The sequence below is a fragment of the Lucilia cuprina genome, chromosome 3 (assembly GCF_022045245.1).
Source record: "Lucilia cuprina isolate Lc7/37 chromosome 3, ASM2204524v1, whole genome shotgun sequence".
In the NCBI taxonomy this organism is placed as follows: Eukaryota; Metazoa; Arthropoda; class Insecta; order Diptera; family Calliphoridae; genus Lucilia; species Lucilia cuprina.
This window is the reverse complement of record NC_060951.1, coordinates 9,620,944-9,646,487: the sequence shown is the minus strand read 5'-3', so window position 1 is coordinate 9,646,487 and position 25,544 is coordinate 9,620,944. Positions and strand designations below refer to the sequence as shown.

The 25,544-nt window shown below is 33.1% G+C and overlaps 3 protein-coding genes across 4 annotated transcripts in view; 1 reads left to right on the top strand and 2 right to left on the bottom strand.

Moving 5' to 3' along the window:
* Nucleotides 1–1,705: 1,705 nt before the first annotated feature.
* On the bottom strand, nucleotides 1,706–4,335 carry LOC111685932 (protein regulator of cytokinesis 1-like). The gene has a single exon (XM_023448214.2). It carries the CDS (start codon nucleotides 4,092–4,094, stop codon nucleotides 1,917–1,919), a length of 2,178 nt encoding a protein of 725 aa, XP_023303982.2. The 5' UTR covers nucleotides 4,095–4,335; the 3' UTR covers nucleotides 1,706–1,916.
* Nucleotides 4,336–6,530: 2,195 nt separating this feature from the next.
* Nucleotides 6,531–12,128, top strand: LOC111685918. The gene is made up of 6 exons (XM_046947315.1): nucleotides 6,531–6,643; nucleotides 6,776–7,859; nucleotides 9,412–9,902; nucleotides 10,078–10,415; nucleotides 10,488–10,998; nucleotides 11,066–12,128. Exons 1-6 carry the CDS (start codon nucleotides 6,587–6,589, stop codon nucleotides 11,207–11,209), a joined length of 2,625 nt encoding a protein of 874 aa, XP_046803271.1. The 5' UTR covers nucleotides 6,531–6,586; the 3' UTR covers nucleotides 11,210–12,128.
* Nucleotides 12,129–15,591: 3,463 nt separating this feature from the next.
* LOC111685911 (fumarate hydratase, mitochondrial-like) overlaps nucleotides 15,592–25,544 on the bottom strand; it is a 12,364-nt gene continuing 2,411 nt past the window's right edge. Inside the window, exons 1-4 of one of the 2 annotated variants that reach the window (XM_023448192.2) lie at nucleotides 17,421–17,448; nucleotides 16,989–17,321; nucleotides 16,030–16,834; nucleotides 15,592–15,962 (exon numbers count right to left, since the gene is read on the bottom strand). In XM_023448192.2, coding sequence (XP_023303960.1) covers nucleotides 15,700–15,962; nucleotides 16,030–16,834; nucleotides 16,989–17,321; nucleotides 17,421–17,423 — 1,404 coding nt within the window. In that variant the 5' untranslated portion in view covers nucleotides 17,424–17,448 and the 3' untranslated portion in view covers nucleotides 15,592–15,699. Of the gene's footprint in view, nucleotides 15,963–16,029; nucleotides 16,835–16,988; nucleotides 17,322–17,420; nucleotides 17,449–25,544 lie in introns of those variants that run through there. The other variant, XM_023448191.2, reaches the window with a different exon arrangement.

Genomic DNA, 25,544 nt, shown 5'->3' with positions numbered 1-25,544 from the left:
TGCAATTTTCTGATTTGTTTTGTTTTATTTATTATTGTTTTAAAAGTTTATTTAACATTTTTCCATTTTACAAAATTATTATTTGCCAAAAAACAGCTGTTCATTGTTTATGTTTTTGAGTAAAAACTTGGCAATACTAACAAAGTTAACTGAGCTTAAATTTAAAACTGAAAAACGCAATCATCGTTTAAAGTCCGTCTCAATTTGTGACGAGTTTAACAGCAAGTTAAGCCCAGTTTAACTGAGTAGTAAGAAACCCCAAACTAAATCCTAATCACATCTAAAAATGCGATTACATACTATTCACTTTTATAAAACAAAAATTTCCTTACAAATGAAAACCCAGTTAAAAATAAGAAAAGAGGTGTAGAAAAGTCATCACATATTTGAAGTTTTGGTGAAAAACCAGTGAAATTTTCATAAGAGTGTCATTAGAGAATGTGTTCTATTTTTGACATCCAAATATCAGATTAAACTAAGTTTAGATGTAGTTCAGAGTTGCCAAAAATGAATAACATAATTCCAATGACACGCTAATGTCTAATCTATAAATCTATCTATTTATCTATCTATCTATCTATCTATCTATCTATCTATCTATCTATCTATTTATCTATCTATCTATCTATCTATCTATCTATCTATCTATCTATCTATCTATCTATCTATCTATCTATCTATCTATCTATCTATCTATCTATCTATCTATCTATCTATCTATCTATCTAACTATCTATTCAGTCAGCACGCTCGAGTATTCCTGTTCCTCCGATTTAAAGTCAAATAAAAATGCAGTTTTTTTTCTAAAAAAAAGGTGATTTATTTAAAATTATCATTTGCAGTTATCACGCATTTTATTAATTTCAAAACAATAATTACATAAGACGTTATTTTGTTAGCAGAAAAATTAAAAATTAGGCGAAAAAACGAAATTGTTAATACTTCAAGTCAATTGTGGGTGGATCAAATTAATAAAACTTTTGAATTGATTTAAAAGCAACATAAAGAGTAACTTTTAAATAAAAATTATTATTTGTTTTAAAATTTCCAACAAAAGAAATTTATAAAATTTTATTAAAAATATAAAGAGGAACATACGTTAATGTTAAGAAAAGTTTGTTTAAAAAATAAATGAAATTTCTAAAAATATTTAGAAATAACCATATTTTTATATATAAAATTTATAAAATTTTCATTAAAAAAATTATATAATTTGGAAAAATAGTTGCCATTAAAATAAATTATTGAAAATTTCTAAATAATTTAGAAATTTCACAATTTTTTCTTTTCAAAGTAAAAGTTTAAGAAAAACTCTAAAGAAAGAAATTGTAAATAGTTAATTTTAAATCAATACAAAAGTTTTATTTTAAGCCTTTTTACAGTCATAATCAGGGGGATATTGAGAATCCCTTTTAAATGTTTGCGTTAAGTACACTTTTGTTTATTAATAAGTTAAAATAAGTAAAATTATAATTAAAAATAAAAATTGCAATAAAATCGTTAAGTTATAGAATAGAAATATATATTGTTTTTAACAAAGAAAAAAGTTATAAGAGTAGAGAAAACAAAAAATATACAACTTATTTTGCTGGAATTTAAAGAAAAAGTTTTAAAAATTAAAAACGAAACATTTAAAACGAAATTTTTTTTTAAACAAAAGGAAAATTACAGAAAAAGCTATTAAAAGCAGATGGGGACGGTTTTCTTTTAAGATTTGCAACAAATTTTGAACAAATTTCAAGTTAATTTTTGTAAAAATTTTCAGAGATCTTTTTGTATAATTAAACGAACCAAGTTTTCCTCTTTAAACTCCAGTTAAAATAAGCAGCACAAACAAAATTACAAATTAAACCTAACACCAATAAAAAATAAAATCATAAAACAATACACAAAAGAACTAAATAATCAAATAATACTTAAATAATAATGGGCAAGTTTTTCGTAGTCAATTTACGTCCAGTCGTAGCGCAAGAAGCCGGTGAATGATGATTATTATGGGTGGGTGTGCGGGTTAGATTCGAAAAGCTAGCATGTTGTTTGGAGGGAGTACGATTTGTCACTCGGGGCCGGGGTAGTTTAGCTAAACGAGTATTTTCATCATCTACTATTTTCTGCATACGTTTTGTGCGCGAAGAATCACTGCTAAGGCTGACATTTTGTATGATCGATGAACGTGAGGCTGGTTCGATGTATTTCTGAAATGAGTCATAAGTATCGTCGGCATTGTAATCGGTGCTATAACCATCCGAGGGGCAATTGTTAACAACAATTTTCGGTATTGTCTTGGCCGCAGAGGGAGTTTTATTCATGGAACGTCTTTTTTTCATATTGTGACCACTTAGTCTGCCACTGCGCCGACGTATAGTGGTGGCTATTAGTTTGGTTTTTTTCATAGGTGATTTAAAACTTGTACCTGATTTGTTGAGTTTAGTAGATTTACTACTTGAATGCACTGAGCTGCTATTGGTGGAATGTTGTATATTATTTTTACTGGTAGAGGGTTTGAGAAAAACACTGGGACTATTTAAGGCCTGCATAAGGGAGCGTTTAGCTATAGGTGTTTGTCGTTCTGTGGGATTAAGTTTTCGTTTTTGTGAAGAAGCAGCCGCTGTGTTGGAAGCCAATGAAGTAGTGGAGGGAGTTTTTCTTAAAGAACTTACCGAAGAAGCATTTTTCATGCCCAAAGGAGTTCTCATGGTAGAATTAGTTTTAGATGCTGTATTTGTAGCCGGTTTACCGGCATTTTTTCTAGCCGACTGCAATAGCTCTTTATCACGACGTTTTTGATCCCATTGCGCTGCCATAACATCGATTATATTCTCGCCATACACCAAAAACGGAGCATGTTCTCTGGCCTCATATTGCCTTACCAGCTCACAGATTTGCTGCTCGATTTTTGGCAACTTGGTGGCTATAGTTTTGCGCTCTTTTTCCTCTTTTAACAACTGGCCACCACGATTGTTATATCTGCCTGGTTCTGAGGCTTTAGCTTCTAAAGCATTCATACGATCCCACAAAATATTACGATCGGCATATAACTCAAATATCTGTTTGTTAGTCTCATAGTACAACTTCAAATCCTCCAATTCCATTTCGTGCAAAACCAATAAATCATCTGTGTAACAGGTAGAAGTGAAATTTGAAAAACGATTTTTTTGTACTTCCGACTTAAGAGTCTTTTCCCACCATTTTGTTATTTCATCACGTATTTGCTGCACAAATAGTTTAATATTTTGACTTTTCAATGTTTCGCATCTCTGCAACTCAGTGTAGAATACATCATAGGTGTGTTGATTATAGTCATTATAACGATTAAACTTGTGCCGGGTATTGGGTGAAGTTTTCAAACGATCCCACAAAGTATCTAATTTGTTGCGCATGCCCTGTATAGTGTCACGTAATTCCTTAACCTGACCACCATACAAATCATGCATACGTTTCAAACCCTCAAATGTTTCCTTATTCATTTTGATTTGTCTATGATTTAGCAAACGATCCTCATGTTCAGTACTTACTTTTAAATCCAAAATCTGTAAGAAATTTTTAATTTCTCTGCGCATGCTAGAGACCTTATTCATGCGTTCTACTTTTTCTTCCCTCAATGATTCCAAGTGTTTGCGGAAATTTTCAATTTCTTCTGCGGTCGGCAAAGGATCGGCTAATAAAGCACGTGGCGGTTCTCCTATTTCCTCGCATAAAGCCTCCTGTTCCAACAACAACTCACAGATTTGTTCCTTACGCAATCTTAATTGTTCCCTCAGATCCTCTAGACTTTTATCCAATTCCGATTGCACTATTAATAACGGCACTTCATTACCTTCATAGCTGGGCAGTTGTACATCGGTCTTTAGTAAACGCTTTAAATTTTCTGCTTCTTTTTTCAAATCGTTAATTTCGTTTTCTATAAAAGTTTTACGTGACAAGGACTCTTCCACCAGTTCGCCATAGAAATAGGTGGCATGATCTACTAGTTTGCGTAAATTCTCGCGGCATGTGTCAGGATGAAATATTTGTTCCCAAATGCCGGTTAATTTATCTACATATTTTTGGGTAAGCAATTGCATGGCTTGTTTTTCATCATCGTACAGCGACATTTTCTTTTTTTTTCGCTTTTTTTATTGCTTATATGTATTTTTATTAAAATAAATCTTAAATTTTATACTTTTTTGTTTTTAATTACGCTTATTCTTTTATCTGTTATTTAAAGTGTCGTTTTGTAAAATTTTTAATGATTTTATCACTATTTTTTCCAATTTAAACACTTTTTCAATTACAAATTCTTCTATCCGCGTTAGTTGTTAGAAAAACAAAATTTCAGTTGAAAATAAATTTTGAAAGCGGGTAATCTGCTGAATACACAGACTTGTATTTAAGGGTAGTAAAACATGTTTACGTTGCCATAGGGAAAGTATTGCCAGATTGAAAGTTTTTACTTGAAACTAAGAGAAACGAAAAGGTAATGAAACTGTATGAATTTTTAAGTATTTTTATTTTGAAATAGTGGAAAACGTTCCACTTGCAGGATAGATATATAGATAATTATATAAACAGACAGATAAATTGACTTACAGTATACATATAGATTCATTTTAGATATTTCTATGATTTTTCTTTATATTCGATGGTTGTTATTTCGTGAATTTTATACTTTGCAAGTTTTTCCTCATAAAGTTAAAAATTGAAAACAAGGGCCAATCTTTAGGTGAAGAATTAGAAATTAAATTTAAAACAATCCTCGTAAGTTGTTTCTAAATACTCAGGGTGGGTTTAATTGCCCAATTACACTCAGCTAAACTAAGGTAATAAGTAACTTTAGGGCGGTTTTCTTACTCCTCAGTTAAACTTGGCTTAACTTGCTGTTAGATTAAACTCGGAACAAATTTAGGCGGACTTTAATCGATGATTGTGTTTTTTCAGTTTTAGAATTAAGCTCAGTTAACTTTGTTAGTATTGCCAACTTTTCACTCAAAAACATAAACAATGAACAGCTGTTTTTTTGCAAATAATACATTTGTAAAATGGAAAATTTTGGAAAAATGTTAAATAAACATTTAAAACAATAATAAATAAAACAAAACAGAAAATCAGAAAATTGCAATTTATTTAAAATATTAAGTTTTTGTTCTTCCGAAATCATTGTTTTATTGTTTTTGTTAATTGTGTTTTCTCACTTATAACTTGAGTTTAATTGGCCAATTACACTCAGTTAAACTAAGATAATAAGTAACTTTACTGATAACTGAAAAACACGAAACATATATTAAACCAGGTTTAACCAAAGAATGAAGATAGTCTTTATCAGAAAAACTCGCCTTTAGTGGTTACTGAAAAACATGAAACATATATTAAACCAGGTTTAACCAAAAAATGAAGATTATCTTTATCAGAAAAACCCGCCGTCAATCAGCTAATTTTGTTTGATAGTTTAAGCGCATAATGGAGGTGGTAAAAACTTGGACAAGAAATGCAGAAATGTAAACAGCTAATGGCAAAAAAAAATAAAATTTTTATTAAAATAAACAATAAAATGTTTTATTTATCGATTAGTATAAATTATGGGGACTTCACTGTACATTTTATTATTTTAAATTTAAGTTTTTATTGATTTTCTTATTACATTTACAATTATCTTCTTCTTTTTTATAAAACATGCATTGTTTTGATAACACGAAGTGTTATTTTAATGGAAACACTGTGAAGTTTAATCTTGTACTCAAAAACAATAAAGACCTTGTTCACGCTGGGAAACTTTTTATTTTCGTGTGTGAGAGAAAGAAATGTCAACCATTTCTAAATCAAAAGTTTCTCAACAAAAGTTTCCCACTGTGGACTGGCACAAAGGTGAGAGCTGGTTTTCACTAGGAAACTTTTTTGGGAAATGAAATATCAACCATCTCTTTCTCTCACACACAAAATCAAAAGTTTCTCAACAAAAGTTTCCTAGGACCTGGACCTAGGAAACATTTTTGGGAAACTTTTGATTTTCGTGTGTGAGAGAAAGAGAAAGATATATCAACCATCTCTTTCTCTCACACACAAAATCAAAAGTTTCTCAACAAAAGTTTCCCAGTGTGAACCAGGTCTGATTAACATCGGAATCAATTTATTTTTAGAATAAGTCCTGGTTCACACTAGGAAACTTTTTTTGGGAAACTTTTGATTTTTGTATGTGAGAGAAAGAGAAAGAAATATCAACCAACTCTTTCTCTCACACATAAAATCAAAAGTTTCTTAACAAAAGTTTCCCAGTGTAAACCAGGTGTAACTAATCTGATTATTAAGACCTGGTTCACACTAAGAAACTTTTTTGGAAACTTTTGATTTTTGTGTTTGAGAGAGAGAATGTAATATCAATCATCTTTTTCTCTCACAAAATCAAAAGTTTCTCAACAAAAGTTTCCTAGTGTAAACCAGGTGTAACTAGGCATTTGATTGCCAACTCAAAAACCCGTTCTAAGTAGATACAACTTTAAAACCTCTGTTAACCCTAATTTACTAATTTGTCATACATTATTTTTATTACAGATGAAATAATTGTTTAAAAAACTATTTTATTACGTTTGTTATTCGAAGAAAATATTCATAAATGATTGGATCAAAAGATAAACTAAAGACTTTAAAATTTAGAAAATCCAGATTGTCGGTAATATTAAAATTTAAATAATAGTCTATAACAGCTCTGCGGTAGGAAAGATAAATTATTTTTTAGAAATGGAACTTTATCCAAACTTTAGAAAATACCGCGAATATCTAATCAATTCTATATTTTCAATAGGAAGACATTAAAGAACCGCAACCAGCAACAATTTTGCCACAACGTGTATTTTTATATTTACATCCCAAATCCATAACCTATCCCTCCGATGATATACCCTTGAGTGGAAGGTTAGAAATTGAAATAGAACATCCATACAATACCATAACAACCTTAAGCGATCATTTTATGGCAAAAAATGTAATACAAGTAGACCAATTTGAAAATGAAAAACCTACATTTAGCATTACCATAGAACAAGATAGTTTACAAGATATAACAAATCTAAGTGATACACCAATTATTCTCACCCTATATGTTTATACAAAAAGATCGTCAAATACATCCAAACTTACAGAGGAAAATGTCTCCGAAGAAGAAGAAGGAGATGAAAATGGCGAACGTATACCAATAGCTCAGGGTTTCATTGATATAATGGAACATTTTAATAAAAATCGCAGTCATGGTATTGATACCATCTATTTGTATCCCTTAAAAACTTACGCTGAAACCCTGACTTGGAAAACCGTATGGGAAATATATTCTTTACATTCACTTTTAAAAAATGTTGAATTTACAAATGTTCTCTTTATAAATTTCGGTTCCCTATACAATATTGACGAAGACCTTATGCAAGATTGTAATGATTTGGTGGCAAATATATCTTTTATATCCAAAATTCCCAATGAAAATAATATATTTGATAAAATATTTATTTGTAAATTTAGCACATTTTACAAAGATATCATTTCCTTACAAAACTTATCGAAAAAATGGGAATCGTTGAAAAATAAAGAAATCGAAAATAGCAATAGTATGGGCATAGCAACGGATTCGAAATTTCATTTACACCATTTATTCACTAATCTTTTGTGCACGGAAAATGCACAATTAAATATAGCAGAAATAAATATAACTAAAGATTTTGCTTTAATATGCAATTCAATACATCGTTATATATTGACGGATATAATGCAAAAAACATTGGAAGAGATATTGTCCCAAAATCAATATCAAATTATTGTTGAAATCTATAAAGAAAGAGAGGAAAATATAGTTTTACTAGAGGGTTATATAGATTTGTCGGTATTTATGTATCCGGAGGGTAAGACAATAATTTTAATTGCTAGCTTAAATCTGGTTCACACTGGGAAACTTTTGTTGAGAAACTTTTAATGTTGTGTATAAGAGAAAGAGATGGTTGATATTTCTCTCTCTTTCTCTCACACACGAAAATCAAAAGTTTCCAAAAAAATGTTTCCTAGTGTGAACCAGGTCTTATTAGAGCGGTTTTTTGAGTTTGCAATCAAATGCCAATTAGACCTGGTCTACACTAGGAAACTTTTGTTGAACAACTTTTTCTCAATTCTCTTTTGAAGTTTCCTTAGACCTGGTTTACACTAGGAAACTTTTGATTTTGTGTGTGAGAGAAAGAGATGGTTGATATTTTTTCTCTTTCTCTCACACACAAAAATCAAAAGTTTCCCAAAAAGGTTTCCTAGTGTGAACCAGGTATTTGTTGTTTTTGAGTACAAGATTAAACTTTGCAGTGTTGCCACACAAAACAACAGAAAACATCACTGTTGTTATCAAAACAATGCATGTTTTATAAAAAAGAAGAAGACAGTTGTAAATGTAATATGAAAATTAATGAAAACTTAAATTCATAGAAAGTCAAAAATTTTAATGTTTATTTTAGTAAAAATTGTATTAATTTTTTTGCATCAACTTTTAAACTTTTGCATTTCTTGCTGAATTGGGCGCTTAAACTAGCAAACAATATTAACTAATTGAGTACTCAAAACAACTTTAGAGGATTATTTTTAATTTAATCCCAAATCCTTCACCTAAAGATTGGCCCTAAATGTGCCAAGTCCATTTAAAATTTTGCAAAGAGAACAAACATATTTTAAATGATTTGTTTTTAGAATTCTTTAATTAAACAAATTGTAATGAATTTCAAGTTTTTGATGTGGACCTAGCAAATTTTTGTAACACATTTCGGATATACATATGTATGTACATCATACTACTAAGGGCGAGTTTTTGTGATAAAGATAATCTTTATTCTTTGGTTAAACCTGGTTTAATATATGTTTCGTGTTTTTCAGTAATCAGTACAGTTACTTATTTATTATCTTTATTTAAGGGCGTGTTTTACTGATAAAGATAATCTTCATTCTATAGTTAAACCTGGTTTAATATATGTTTCGTGTTTTTCAGTTATCAATAAAGTTACTTATTATCTTAGTTTAACTGAGTGTAATTGGCCAATTAAACTCAAGTTATAAGTGAGAAAACACAATTAACCAAAATAATAAAACAATGATTTCGGAAGAACAAAAACTTAATATATTTAGTAAATTGCAAATTTTTGATTTGTTTTGTTTTATTTATTATTGTTTTAAATGTTTATTTAACATTTTTCCAAAATTTTCCATTTTACAAAAGTATTGTTTGCAAAAAACAGCTGTTCATTGTTTATGTTTTTGAGTGAAAAGTTGGCAATACTAACAAAATTAACTGAGCTTAAACCTAAAACTGAAAAACACAATCATCGTTTAAAATCCACCTAAATTTGTTCCGATTTTAATTTAACAGCAAGTTAAGACTAGTTTAAGAAACCCGCCTTAAATCATATTTTTCTTTATATACAGTGAGAATAGTCCCTTTTGCCATTGAATTAAGGCCACCAAAGTTTCACGCTACCAACAAAGACACTATGAAAAATTCTAAAGATAAACGAAAAAGTCAAAATAAGTCTAATGCTCAAGAGCTAACCAACAAAAAAATACCCTTTGCTATTATACAATTTTGTCTAAATTCGCCTATAACCAATCCTCTGCAAGTAATAAGTCGTGCAACTGGACATAAGTCAAAACGTCATAAATATAGTCATTGTACGACCACAATATTAACAAAAACTATTCAGAAAGATCTGTCCGTTAAATGTGAAGAAAACTATAGAGATTTTGATGATTTAATACGTGAAATATTGGATTATATGATTATACATGAAATTAAAACTTTGAATGATGATAATGAATATTTTTGTCATCAGTTGGGCAATTTAGCTAATAAAATAATGAAATTAGTTGCATGTGATTTTAATATAAAAACGCCAACAAAAACGAATATTGAATTTACGGTAAGATTTTTATTTGTATATTTCAAAACTGATTTGATAAACGAATATTTCTAGAAGATATTCGAATATTTCTGAAAATATAAACTAACACTTAGAGTCAGTTTTTAAAAAAATAATCAAATTAGTAATCAACTGTTGTTATTCTTTTAATTTCAAAATTTTAATAATTTTTTAGAATCTTCTAACCATGGTGTATCGTGAATTGATAACACGCATTTATAATTACCTAAATAGATGTTATTTTAACAATTTGGAAGATTGTCTTCTTAAAATGAACGCTATAGAAACTGTTTTGGTAACAAACATGAGTATGGTCAAATATTTATACGAATCGGAAGGGAATATAGAAATGGCGGAATTTATTATGAATAAATTACGCTCAGAATATGCTAATAATTTAATATTGGATTTTTATACATTTCTATATGATATTGAAAGACAAAATTTTGATTTGGTTAAATTGTATTTAGATAAACCCTTAGATGAAAAAGATAATCAAGCGGAAATATTTGGGTAAGTTAAATAAAAAAAACAAAATTTCTTTAGATATGAAATATAGTTCCTAATTTCAAATCCATTTCACAGTGAACTAATTGAAATTTATGTTAACTATAAAGTACAATTACAACAACCAGAAGAATCTTCCAACGCCGAAGAGTTTCTTATAAAATCATTAATCAAACATAATATCAATCACAATCCGAAATCATTAACGGGCTGGATATTATTATATTGCGTATATAAAAAATATAATTATGAACCCGGCATGGCGTATTGTCGTTGGAAGTATGAAAATCTTTATAAACGTTCATTTGTTAAATTAGATTTTATACCCAAAAGTCGTTGGGAAATCTATATGCCTTATAAAATTAAATTAAAATCAATAAAGGGACAAAACTATATTAAAGTTTTCGAGACACTATTACGTTTGGGTTTATATAATTTTTCGGAATGGATTTTTGACGAAATAGCCGAAGAATGTATGGAAATTGAAAGATATTTTGTAACAAGTACATTTATGATTTTAAACAAAAATCTGGAAAAGTTTAAGATAAAAACATTTCCATTGGATAAACTAATAAATTCCTTGCAAATGGTATGTATTTTGGGAAAATTTTGAAATGTTTAAAAAAAATCCTTATTAAAGTTATAAACTTATATAGAGTGCTGTGTTAGCTCTTGTTAATGGTAATTTCGAATATTTAAAAGAAACTAATAGTCCAGCTGCTATTACTCATAATGCCAGGTTATCACCAAACGTTGTAAAACTCCTTTTAGAAGTTGGAACTTCGAACAGAATTTTATGAAAAAGTATTTTTTGTTCTCCACCAGAATTAAGTTCATAAATTGAGTTTAAAAGGTCTCTACCATTAATTAAAATAAGTTAAACTTCTAACCTCACTTTAAGGTAAAACGAAAACACGTGTTTAATGCAGATAACGTTTAACTGGAAAATAGCCACACAAAGTAATATATTAAATTCGTGCGAGTGAAAAGCAATTCTGAAGAGAGCTTGACAACAAAACCAAGGTTTACGACTCATATGTCATAATACCGAAGGTAGTTTTATAGCAGCTATTTCTGCGCAATTACATAAGTTAATGTCGTTTTCTAAGGAGGGACGTCTGTGTTAGCTCTAAGGGTCACTTTCAATACCAATTCATCAATTATTATTTGTGGAAAATTTCAGTCGTCTAGATCGTCTTATATATTTACATTTCTCCATATGGCAAATTTGGTACTCAGCCTTACGTCCATTTTAATGTTGTGCGACTGAGTGTTTTCTGCATTACCACCATTGCTACGTTTTAAGTAGTTATGTTCTTAATGAGGCTCTGTACGAGTCCAGATTTTGTTGGAATACAAAAGTGCATCCTATACACACTTAAAATTATACCAAACGGCTTCTGATTCATGTCCGTCAGTCCATTTAGCTTTTGGCGATAGTTGAATGAAGTTAGGTACATACACTTTTTTTGATCCAAGGACGAAATTGTGTCCTCATACAACAGAACTTCCACTTTTGTTTTCATAATAATAATGTTAAATATATTTGTATCTCAATTAAAAGCGGCTTTAAGTTTAATTGAGTTTTATATAAATCTTGATGTTCTTGTCAAATCCATAAAGATCGGGCCTCATTTGACCTAAGCTCCTACAAAGTCCCCTTCAGAAAATGGCTTCAATATAAGAAATTCATTCAAAATTAAAGCTATCCCCAGCCACCGACCCTCAGGTGACTAGCTATTTAAACATATCCTTGTCCTACGAGGACATCAAACAAGTCTCCCCAAAGATTACGAAGCGGCAGCAAAACCGCTTAAGTTTGTTTTTTTTAAGTATCCACTCTCTCGCTTACAAAGGGGATACTAATATTTAATATTTTATTAAAATTTAGTATGTAATTTAAATAAATATAAAATTAAATAATAAAAAAAAAAAACATTAAAAATATCACTTAAAGCATTTTCTTTATTTTGTCTTAATTGAGATTTAAAAGTAAGTATCTGTATGTCACAATGATCAAATATTTGACTAAACACATAATGTTATTCAGCCCTATTCTGCATTTCGATTACGTTTACGCATTCAGTTACGCAACGATCGAAAAAAATGTATTCCAAAAACAAAAAGAAGAAGCAATTCCATTTCGTTTCAATGCTTTAAGAATGTGTGTATTCTGCGTTACGATCGTACCTACTAGGGTTCAATAGTTGAAACGAAAAGTCGACTTTTTGCATTTAGGTAAAATTCGACTTTTTGCATTTAATTTAAAGTCGACTTTTCAACTTTTTGCATTTTATGCAAAGTTGATTTTTCGACTTTTTTCAGTTGATTAAAAGTTGATTTTTGTAAATAGACGACTTTACGACTATTTTTGACTATTTACGACTTTACGAGTATTTCAGACTTGTGGACGATTTTCGACTTATTCCAACTTTTTTCGATTTCCAATTACTTTTGACTTTTTCCGACTATTTTCGACTTTTTTTTACTTTTTCCGACTTTTTTACAGACGATAGTCGAGTTATCGACTTTTTTGAAACAAAAAATAGTCAACTGCAACTTTTTCAACAAAAAGTCGATTGTTAGATTATTAGAAAGTCGATTTATAGAACCCTAGTACCTAAGTTTTTGTAAGACCTGGTTCACAGTGGGAAACTTTTGTTGAGAATCTTTTAATTTTGTATGTGAGAGAAAGAGATGGTTGATATTTCTTTCTCTCACACACAAAAATCAAAAGTTTCCTATAAACAACAACTTAGACCTGGTCCAGTCTAAGTTGTTATTTATGTAACAGACAGTCGAATTGAAATGCAGAATACCAAAGTTGCCAAACGGAGAAAATTTCGATTCGAATTGAAATGCAGAAAAATGGCCCCTATTTCCGTATGTCAAGATGTTATTAAAACATCTGTACTTTGCAATGATTGCAGAAATTAGCTTAGAAACTTGAAAGACTAGACTTTCTAGCTGACTATTTCTTAATAATATTGTAGCTACAACTCACATTCATCTCTAATGGGAAGAATGTCGAAGTTCTTTATGTGAGTACCTATAATGTTGCCCTATATCACGGTGGTACTTTTTTTCAACCACTGGGTAAGGAAAAAAGTAAATAATTCACCACTGCCCCTTTGTAAATCTTAAACGCAGGTTGCAATTTTTGTACATGTATTAAGTCCGTCCATGTACAAGCACTTTGCTCGAATACTTGAGCTATCTAATCTCTGACCATTGCTGCCCCGCTGCATAACTTCTGAGAAGTAAAACATCACTTCCGTTTACAACCACGCAAATGGGATGGCCTCTGATGATTTGACAACAGACCTATAGATTTGACAACAAACCTAGAGACGTAACCGGTAGACCGAGTTACGAATCCATCAAATAAGCCGAGACTTTATTCATACAGCGACACACTGTGGTAATTCTAATATGAACAAAGTATACTCTGAACATATCTGGACAAGGAAGGAAAATTCAATGGTATCATTTGTATGATAAAATACCTTTCATCCATCATCAGACAACCAGCACACATCTCATTCATATGACACATTCATAAGAGAAAAACATACAACACACGGGTGGGATGAGGCCCTAAGTATCCTACATTCATTCCGTACCATTTACAATTAATACCAACTCATTTTCTACGCTTAGTTCCACAGTCACTCCCTTGTGGGGTATCTGTTGTTTCGGCAACAGCACCGAACTTATCCCTAAATATTGACTTTACCTTACTATTTATATGTGTAATTTCTGATTCGTTCAGAATTCCGGCATTCAGGATTTCATCACATCTGCTGTCGATATTAAACGCACAGAATACATTGCACCAAATGGCAGTTGCTCAAGCCATCAACGGTTACTGATACGACAAAGTGAGAGACAATTTCCCAGGCAACCTCGTTCAACTCTCGCTTAATTAAGGGCAAGCTGGAGTATTATTCTCATCAGCTACCAAAAACAAATGGTTTCAGGCACCCTTAATCGATGTCCTTCAAAGACCTCATGACACTGGGCATATTTTAACTGTCCCCATATGCGCACAAACTTAAATCCAATAGATCTATGGTTAAGGCCGCCTAAGGTCACACATTTTCTTTAGCTTCCATTACCATCATAAGGCTTTAGTGATAATTAATGCAATGACTGTCTTTATCAGCAAAAAACGTACAACGAATCTAAGACAACAACAACAACTACTGCGCTCCGTTCCCACGATAATCGGTTCTTCGCACCGGAACGACTCGGAGTTTAAAGAATAACGACCAAGTATTGTCAACCGATCCAAACCGACATTATACGTGTAGCTGTACGTTCCCTTAACAATCAGTTCTTCGCACCGAAAGGACTCATCAACACCGACTCTATGTATGTATTATCTGATCTTATTTTTTGGTTCCAGACAAATCTGCTTCGGCCTAAAGCAAAATATAGGAATATCTAAATAATATTAGTGGATGGACAGATAGTTTTATTGCCACGTGTTATAGTTTTGTTGCAAACTTCTCAATGTCATTGACACAACGGAATTCGTAGCATTCGTACCCTCCCAACAACATCAAATTCGATAGCAACGCAGGCCACAGCAACACTTGCAGTCACCCCACTGTTCACATTTATGCTCTTAAACCAGAATAGATGCAATTCAATTGTAACGAATTCCAGATTGCAGCATTCTAAGTAACCTGATGCCCAGCTGTCAAATGCGGCTTTGTAATGTTTACAACCTTTTATGTCTGGATGGTGAAAATCTGTGCGGACGTGGCACAAATTCACCCACTTAGTCTGTTTAGCTATACGTCCTGGCAACCTTAATCGATAAAGAAGAAATCTTGTTAACTATCAAAGAACGGTTAGTCTTTCAGTGTTACTTTACGCAGCAGTGCCGGGCAGTACCTGTGCAAATGATATCAGAGGAACACGCATGGCGATAGTTGCAATTAAAAGGCAACGAATTCAGTTTTTCTGCTAATCGATCACGCTGACACATTCTCATGACTGTTGCAACTAAGCTCCTTCCTAGCATTTGAAAATTTGCAGGTTTTTGAACAACAGATGGCAATTGCTATATAAAAGCAATGAAATAAAGCAACTAAACACTTTAATGCTCTAGATGTTAATGTTGACCCAGTGGTCATAGCTGTAACTTCCGGAACAAATAAAACAAATCTTCAAGCAAGTTTATATCGAATTGTTATATTTTCTTTTAGCAAAAATCAATATGTTTCCAACAAAAACATGGATAGAAATAAATAAAATGTACAACACTTTTTAAAAACTTAATTTACTTGGGTCCCAACATGTCTTGGGGTCTGACCCACTGATTGAATTGTTCCTCAGTAAGATAACCCAATTTAATGGCTTCCTCTTTCAAGGTGGTGCCATTCTTGTGGGCAGTCTTGGCGATTTTAGCGGCTTTATCATAGCCAATGTGAGGATTCAAGGCAGTAACCAACATAAGGGATTCGTTCATGATTTTGTTAATACGTTCGGTATTGGCTTGAATGCCCTGTACGCAATTGGCAGTGAAAGTGCGGCTGCCATCAGCTAAAGGGGATAAAGAGAAATGTTCATTAATTTGGAATTTAAAGTAAAATGTTGTAAACAAACTTACACAACAAACGAATGGAACGCAAAACATTGGAGACAACCAAAGGCTTGAAAACATTCAATTCGAAATGACCATTTGAGCCACCAACAGTAACAGCAACTTGATTGCCCATAACTTGGGCAGCAACCATGGTCATGGATTCACACTGAGTGGGATTTACTTTGCCAGGCATAATAGAGCTACCAGGTTCATTTTCAGGCAACATTAGCTCACCCAAACCGCATCTGGGACCAGAACCCAAGAAACGAATATCATTGGCAATCTTCATTAAACTAACAGCAATGGTATTCAAAACACCATGTACCTCAACCATGGCATCACGACCAGCCAAAGCTTCAAACTTATTGGGGGCAGTTACAAATGGCAAACCAGTAAGTTGGGCAATTTTAGCGGCGCATTTTTCGGCAAAACCAATGCGTGTATTAAGACCAGTACCGACAGCAGTACCACCCAAAGCCAATTCATAAACACGTGGCAAACAGGCATCAATACGATCCAAAGCATAGTTCATTTGTTGAGTATAACCACTGAACTCTTGACCCAAAGTCAAAGGTACAGCATCCATGGTATGGGTACGGCCAATTTTAATGATATTTTGGAATTCCTCAGATTTAGCCTTTAAGGCATCACGCAAAATCTTAATGGCAGGCTTAAGATTATTGTTCAATTCCAAAGCAACGGAAATATGAATGGCAGTGGGAAAAGTATCGTTAGAACTTTGCGATTTGTTAACATGATCATTGGGATGAACAGGATCTTTAGAGCCTAATTTACCGCCCAGCAATTCAATGGCACGATTGCTGATAACCTAAAAGGAACATTTTTCAAAAGGTGAAGAGAAGGGGTTTGCTTGTTTATAATTATGAACAAAAGTAATAAAAATTTTTACTAAAAAGTTTGATAAGATTACTCTGCTTTTTATTTAAATATAGTTTGCTATTTAAATAAATAATTTTACTCACCTCATTAACATTCATGTTACTTTGAGTGCCGGAGCCGGTTTGCCAAATAACCAAAGGGAAGTGATCATCATAAAGCTTTCCTGAGATTACATCATCAGCAGCCTTTGAGATAGCTTCACTTATTTTAGGATCCAAACCAAATTCTTTGTTGACTTCAGCAGCAGCCTTCTTCAAAATACCCATGGCTTGAACAACAGGCTTTGGCATACGTTCGGTGGGACCACCAATGGGGAAATTGATTTGAGAACGCATTGTTTGAGCGCCATAGTATTTATCGGCTGGTACCTTTAGCTCACCAAAGGTATCAGTTTCAATGCGATAGTCAGCACAAGCCTAAAAAGAAAATGCAGTTGAAATAAAAAAACAACAAATTAACTCTAATTACATAAAATATTCCACAAAAAATAAATCTAATCGCTTAAAATCTCTCACCATTTCTTAAGGTTGTTTTGTATAGAACTGATCAAATGTGTGTGACTTTAAATTTTGACTTTGAAAGACGGCGCTCGCAAACGAGTAAAATTTGCCATATAAACTCAAGAGATAACATTATTATTTTTTTTCTGGTTTATAGTCCATATCAATTTAAAATTTTAAATGAGTATGTTTGTAATTGTTATTGTTTTTAACACTACTCTGAGGATTAACATTTTGAGTAAATGTTTTTGCTGCCTAAATAATAATTTAATAAAATTCTTATTCTCATTAATAAAAAACCGGTTGTAGTGATTTTTTCTTAATTTAAATTGTTAATTTTTTTTAACACACGAAAAAACAGCTTTGTTTTCATTTATATTATTTAAATGCATTAAGTAGTGTTATAGTGTAAATTGAAAATAAATTGCTAACAAATACAATATCAAAATCATTCGAGCGTATAAATAATGTTAACCCTTTGAGGGAGCTATTTTACTAGATCATAGTGTAGTGTACATTCTAGTCTGTAGTCGAGTCTATAGGTCAGTATATAAACTATTCTATATTATAGTCTAGTCTATACTCTAGTATATAGTACAGTCTAAAGCCTCGTTTATAATCTAGTCTTGCATGTAGTCTTGTTTATAGTATTGTCTATAGGCTAGTCTATATTCTCATCTATAGTTTAGTCAATAGTCTAATCTACTCTATAGTTTACTCTATAGTCTAATCTATAATCTAGTCTATAGTCGAGTCTGCATTCTAGTCTGTAGTCTAGTCTATAATATAGTATATAGTCTAGTCTATTGCCTAGTTTACAGTCCTGCCTATAGTCGAGTCTATAGTCAAGTCTGTTGTCAAGCCTTTAGCGTAGCATACAGTCTAGTATATAGTCCATAGTTTAGTCTGTAGTCTAGTCTATAGTCTAGTTTATAGTCTAGTCTATTGCCTAGTTTACAGTCCTGCCTATAGTCGAGACTATAGTCATGTCTGTTGTCAAGCCTTTACCGTAGCATACTGTCTAGTATATAGTATAGTTTATCATCTTGTCTATAGTATTATCTAGTCTACTCGTTTATAATCTAGTCTTGCATGTAGTCTTGTATATAGTATTGTCTATAGTCTAGTCTATATTCTCATCTATAGTTTAGTCAATAGTCTAATCTACTCTATAGTTTACTCTATAGTCTAATCTATAATCTAGTCTATAGTTTAGTCTATAATCTAGTCTATAGTCTAGTCTGCATTCTAGTCTGTAGTCTAGCCTAGTCTAGTCTATAATATAGTATATAGTGTAGTTTACAGTCCTGCCTATAGTCGAGTCTATAGTCAAGTCTGTTGTCAAGCCTTTAGCGTAGCATACAGTCTAGTATTTAGTCTATAGTTTAGTCTATAATCTAGTCTGCATTCTAGTCTGTAGTCTAGTTTAGAGTCTAGTCTATTGCCTAGTTCACAGTCCTGCCTTTAGTCGAGTCTATAGTCAAGTCTGTTGTCAAGCCTTTAGCGTAGCATACTGTCTAGTATATAGTCTATTCTATAGTATAGTTTATCATCTTGTCTATAGTATTATCTAGACTATAGTCTAATCTTCATAATAATTTACTCTATAGTCTAATTTACAATGTAGTCTATAGTTTAGTCTATATTCTAGTCTAGTGTATAGTATAGTCTATTGTCTAGTTTACAGTCAAGTCTGTTGTCAAGTCTTTAGTGTAGCATATAGTCTAGTCTATAGTATAGTTTATCATCCAGTCTATAGTATTGTCTATAGTCTAGTCTATAGTCTAGTCTATAGTCTAGTCTATAGTCTATTATTCTCTATAATTTACAGCCTAATTTACAATGTATTCTATAGTTTAGTCTATATTCTAGTCTATATTTTAGCCAATAGCTTAGTCTATTGTCCTATCTATAGTCTAGTATATAGTAAAGTCTTTAGTCAAGTCCTTTGTGTGGTCTATTATCTAGTATATATTCTAGTCTATAGTCAAGTATTTGGTCAAGTCTTTAGTCTTGTTATAGTCTAATCTATAGTCTAGTCTATAGTCTAGTATATAGTCTAGTATATGGTCTAGTCTTTAGTTTAGTCTATAATCTAGTCTATAGTTCAGTCTATAGTCTAGTCTTTATTCTAGTTTCTAGTCTAGTATATTCTAATTTAAAGTCTAGTGTATATTCTAGTTTAGTCTATAGTCTAGTATACTGCCTAGTCTATGGTCTAGAATATTCTTTAGGCAAATCGCAGATAGCTCATCCAAACATGATAGAGCAGCAAGGCTGACATATTGTTTTCTGCTTTCATTGAATGATGCGCAATAGCTAAGAAGATGGAGTATTGTTTCCTCTTTCTCCTCAGTATTACAACACATACAGTAGGCTATATATTCGAAACGCCATTCTTCAGGCGTTAATGCCAACAGTACGGTGTCCCGTTTTGATTGTTACCAGGGGCGTTACTTTGTATTACAATTCGAAAGACAAAAAACTTGCGAAACACAATGTATTTAACAAACAAACTTGAAATTTTCTTTCGAATCAAATTACGGAAGAATGCTAGGGGTGTAGCATTCTTATCTGTTCCTGCGAAAGCTTAATAGTAAGCTTGATCTGGCAGCATCGTTTAGAGGCCAAATTGACCTAGAATTGAGGCAGGTGATTTCCTACAGTAGACGTCATATTCGAGACGCTATTCTTCTGGCGTGATTGTCAAGAGTAATTGTTTCAATTCAAAAGACAGAAAACTTTCGAAACACAATGTATTTAACATAGAAATTTGAAAATTCTTCCTTTCGAATCGAAATACGGAGTAAACCCCCAGCATTCTTATCTGTTTCTGCGAAATATTAATAGTAAGCTTGACCTAAGAGCATCGTATAGATACCAAATAGACCTCGAATTGAGGCAGGTGGTTTCATTTAACCTATCGGATTTGAGCCATTTCATATAGTTAAGTCTTAGCCTGTAATTTATAGTAAGAGATATACCAGTAAATGCGTCGATTTCATCATTCCCTCTCATCAGAGATTCGCGGCATTCTTCGATAAACATAGATGTCGTAAAGACACCCCTAGATTTCTGATCGCAGCTTTACTGTTGGCGACTCCTTTAATAGCAGATTTCTCTACCTGTATGCGTTTGCACGACTATAGGTTCTTCACACCGGAACGACTCGGAGTTCAACGAACAACGACCAAGGATTGTGAACCCAGCCACACCGACTTTTCACGTGTCGCTGCTACAACAACAACCTGTAAAATGTAACAATAGTTAGGTAGCCTGAAAGAGGGTTTGACTCGAGACCTTTAATGTAAAAGCCAGCACCTCTTAATCATCTTGGAGCCGTCAGTGTAAACATATGTTACACCATCAGTTGAGTGTTACTCGGGTACTGAATTCCTAGCAGAAACTCGGATGTGAAAGCGTCTGTCGAAGTGAGGTTTCGCAACGCAATAGTCTACAGTAACACGCATAGATTCGAAGTGTTAAATTATTCGATATTAATGTGATTTCTTGAAAGCCTGTTATGGATCCAAAAGCTCTTGATTATAAAATTGTCTTTGGAGCGGTTTAACGGTTATTCATACATTTTCTATTATTTTACGGCAATTTAGATTTCATATTGTCACTAAATTCCCAAAAAGTCAATTGAAATATTAAAAAATATATATATATATCAGTTTATGTCGAGCAGTTGCCGCGTGAACATCATTCATAGTGTTGACGGCGAAATTGTTAACTAGTGTGTGTTTATCGTTTTTTGCTTACAGATTTCTCTCACGAAAGAGAGAATAGGAGGAACATTTAATATAAAAACTTTTAAATTTCATTGGGAACTTGTGAAAAGTGTGATTTTATAATCCTGCGGATTAGAGTAGGAAATCATGAACGGGGTTCATCCCCCGAATTACAACCGGTTTAGGGACCTGGATTTCGTTACTACCAAGACCAAGTATAATAAGAACAAACGACCACGACCAGATGACTTCGTACCTTTACCTGAAATTTCTGCAAATGAACAACGACTACCACGCTACCTAGTTGCTACAGCTGTTGCTAAAGATTCAGAAAATGAAGTTGCTCCACTTGCATCTTATAACGTATTCCAAGTAGAACGAGGACTCAACTTCATTAGTAAGAATAGATTAGAAGTAACTGAAATGAGAAGCGGCGACCTCCTAATCAAAGTACCGGATAACAAAGTGGCGGATCAATATCTGAAAGCTAACTATATAGATACTATACCAGTTAAGATAAGTCTTCATAATACCTTAAACTCCGTCCAAGGACGTATATATTCGAGGAAAATAGTCAACATTTCCCAAGAAGAATTGCTTGAATCACTAAAATCACAAAAGGTTGTCGATGTTCGCAAAATAACAAAAATTGATGGCAAAGCTACCGTTGCTACAGGTGCAGCAATTATAACTTTTGATCAAATCTACCGTCCTGATATACTGAAACTTGGTTGGGAGAGAGTCCCCGTGGATGAATATATTCCAAACCCGATGAAATGCCAGAACTGCCAGAAACTGGGTCATACCAAAAAACGCTGCCGTAATGTGGAAATTTGTAAAGAATGCGGAATACCTACTCCACATAATCCCTGTACTCGGAAATATTGTGTTAATTGTCAACTTGAGTCTCACACATCATTCGACCCAAATTGCCCAACTTTCTGGAAACATAAGTCCGTTAACTATCTGAGAATATCTAGAAGATGCACAAATCGCGAAGCTTGGGAAATTTATAATGATAATCCAACAATGAACACCCTTAAACCAGTTGTAAGAAAATCCAATAATGTTAGAACCTACGCGCAAGTATTAAATGATCAACAAGAGAACATCGGCAACAACAACGTTATTTCTACTACAGCCTCATTACAGAACAAGAAAAATCATGCTGCAACAGAATACGTTACGAAAATTATTAACAAGAAGAAAAACAACACAGAGAGCGCAATAACGACAACAATTTTACCAGTTTCTACAGCAGAAAATAAAAACTCACATATAACACTTTACAACACTGAAATTATTTCTACAAATAAAAATACAACTCCAGAGAACTCTACAACTCACACACAAGACAATCAACCTTTCAAATCTTTCTCAACCGCTAATAAAAATGCAACGACTCAAGAGAACTCTACAAATTCCACTCAAATCGAACAAAATTTTTCCCCGAAACATGCAAAACAAAATGAAATGAACAACTCAACACCATCAGCTGATATCGATAATGATGATGATGTTTTCTTTACTGACGATAATTCGTTGGACAATAACTTTGGTTTGAACGTGAATATCGACGACAATTTAACTGGGGACATGATTATCGATGAGATTAATACAGGTTTGGGTCTGGACAGTCCACCAAGAACTAGTTCCAGCTCAACAAACTGTGAAACAACACCTACTACAAAATTATTTAAAACTTTTCCTGAATTGAATGTTATAATTACTCCTAATACTTATAGAAAAACGAAGAACGTGCTTGACGGTGACAAAAAATAGATAAATAAGTAGCAATCATGGATAATGGACTCAATATTACTATACTTCAGTGGAATATCCAAGGTTTCATTAATAACAAATACGCATTGGAACTTCTCGTCGCTTCACACAAACCAACCATAATAGCTCTACAGGAGACCCATATAATAGATAAAAGTAAACATCTTTTGCATATGCCAGGATACAAAGTGTTTCACCACAACAAGAACAACATGTACGCAAAATCTGGAATTGCCCTATTGGTCAGGAACAATTTAAACGTTACGAATCATATTACATCGGATGATGACCTTCTTTTTCAACAGTTAGTTATAAAATATAATACGGAGATTCACATAACCAACATATATAGAGAATGCGACATAAGATTAACCCCAACCATGGTGGGGAAAATTAAGCTAGCTGAAGGCGTTCACCATATTTTGTTAGGCGATCTAAATTCGCAGAACACTTTATGGGGCTCGAACACCAACTCGCCCAATGGCAAAATTTGGGAAGATTTCGCTGACAACGGGAATCTGGTAGTTTTAAACGACGGTTCACCAACTCTTTTTAACACCCGGAGTACGCTTACTGCTGTTGACGTCACTATGGCTAGTGTGGACATTGCACCAATGCTTGAATGGAATTGCTTGCCTCTGCCGGAAGCTAGTGACCACTTTCCTTTGAAAATCTCCAACAAAGTGGACATTGTCAAGAGACAATTTATACCCCGATTTAATGACAGGAAAGCGGATTGGTTACTTTATGGTGACAAAGTGTATAGGTTAAATGACCTTTTTATAACATCAACAAACATCAATAGAGAAGCAGCTCAGATCAAACGTATTATAAGGAAGGCCGCTAACGAAAGTATCCCAATAAGCCGGAGGCCAAATGATAAGAACAATCCAGTATGGTTCAACACTACCATTTCTAAATTGATAAGTATGAGACAACTCGCCTGGAGGAACTTTAAAAGATGTCGTAATCAATCAAACATGTTAGAATATAGAAGATCAACTGCCAAGGTCAAAAAAGAGTGCAAAATTGCTAAGAAACGTACGTGGGATAATTTCCTGAATTCATTAAACCCGACAATGGACGTCCGATACCTTTGGAGCAAAGTAAATAAATTAAGGACTGATGGAGTAAACTCTTTTGCGACGATTTGCATCGACAACGACATTATATCTCATCCCCGTAAAATCGCCGACAAATTCGCCGAATTCTGGACATCAATTAGTTCTGATTCGCAACTTGCTGCTGACATTGTTGCATCGAAGTATAATTTAGACATTGACAACTTACAACAGCAGAATGATCAACTAACAGTCTTGGCGAATGAAATCGACATCACTGAACTCGACGATATAATGAGAACTTTAAAAGGCTCAACTCCAGCACGTGACAAGATCACGTATTCTATGATCAGAATGGCGCCAACTGAATTGAAATCCCGTCTGTGCAGGCTGTATAATGAAATTCTGGCGAAGGGAGTGTTCCCACAGGATTGGAAAACTGCTATTTTGGCACCTATTCCTAAACCTGGCAAGGACCCTGGGCGATTGGAAGGATACCGTCCGATATCTTTATTACCAGTCCTTTCCAAAATTTTGGAAAAAATTTTAGCAAAAAGATTCTGGAAAAACGCGATTTACAAAGTTTCCAAAATTCAACACGCTTTTATCCCAAGACATGGTGTACACAGTCTATGTCATGCACTGGAGGACACGCTTAGATCGAATCTTCGTGAACGTTCACACAGTTTGATTATATCTGAGGACATCGAGAAAGCTTTTGACAGGGTTGTTTTAACATTTATAATTTTGGAACTTAACGAATGGGGGATCCCTAAGAACATCTTGAAGCTTATAAAATCATTTCTGGAACATCGCAAGATCACGGTTAAAGTGGATGGATTCTTTTCATCAACTTTGTCACTGGACAATGGCGTTCCACAAGGTTCCCCATTGTCGGTGGTGCTTTATACTGTTTATGCCAACTCCCTTGCAAAGGCTATTGAAAACTTTCCGGGAATGGATTACATTGGTATTTATGCTGACAATATATTTGCGATTACTTCTGGCTCAGATGATGACGTCTATACAAATTTAAATAATCTGGACGAAACTGTGCACAATTGGGCACATAGTAGAGGTGCTGTTATACCTGCGGAGAAAACTGAAGTGCTCCATGTCTGCAGAAGGAGAGGATGCTCTGTAAACACTATTAATATTAGAAGAACCGAAATTGCTATTACTGACCAGATGAGAATATTAGGCATTCTATTCACGAGAAATTTACTATGGAACGTTCACGTAAAACACCTATCTTCCAAGTTGAGCAAAATAAATAACCTGCTAAAATTGATTTGTTCTCGTTCGAAGGGTCCTCATATAAATACTGCCCTAGACATCTGTGGGTCATTGGTCACCGGAGTTTTATTACACGGTATTACAATTTACGGATGGACATCTAGGAAAAACGTGAAAAAACTGAATACTTCTATTAATAATTGTTACAGAACGGCATCTGGTTTATTAAGAGCAACTCCTTTGGAGTTACTCAGATTTGAGGCAAGATTCCAGGACTTTCAATCTCTCTTGGAGAAAAGTGCTATTAGTATGGCATCTAGATCAAT

What these genes read in the sequence shown, in the direction of transcription:
- LOC111685932 (XM_023448214.2), bottom strand. Translation starts at nt 4,094, where the DNA reads ATGTCGCTGTACGATGATGAAAAACAAGCCATGCAATTGCTTACCCAA.
- LOC111685918 (XM_046947315.1), top strand. Translation starts at nt 6,587, where the DNA reads ATGATTGGATCAAAAGATAAACTAAAGACTTTAAAATTTAGAAAATCC. An exon ending in GGTATTTATGTATCCGGAGG is followed by an intron (nt 7,860 to 9,411) that starts GTAAGACAATAA and finishes CTTTATATACAG; the next exon opens with TGAGAATAGTCCCTTTTGCC. An exon ending in AAACGAATATTGAATTTACG is followed by an intron (nt 9,903 to 10,077) that starts GTAAGATTTTTA and finishes ATAATTTTTTAG; the next exon opens with AATCTTCTAACCATGGTGTA.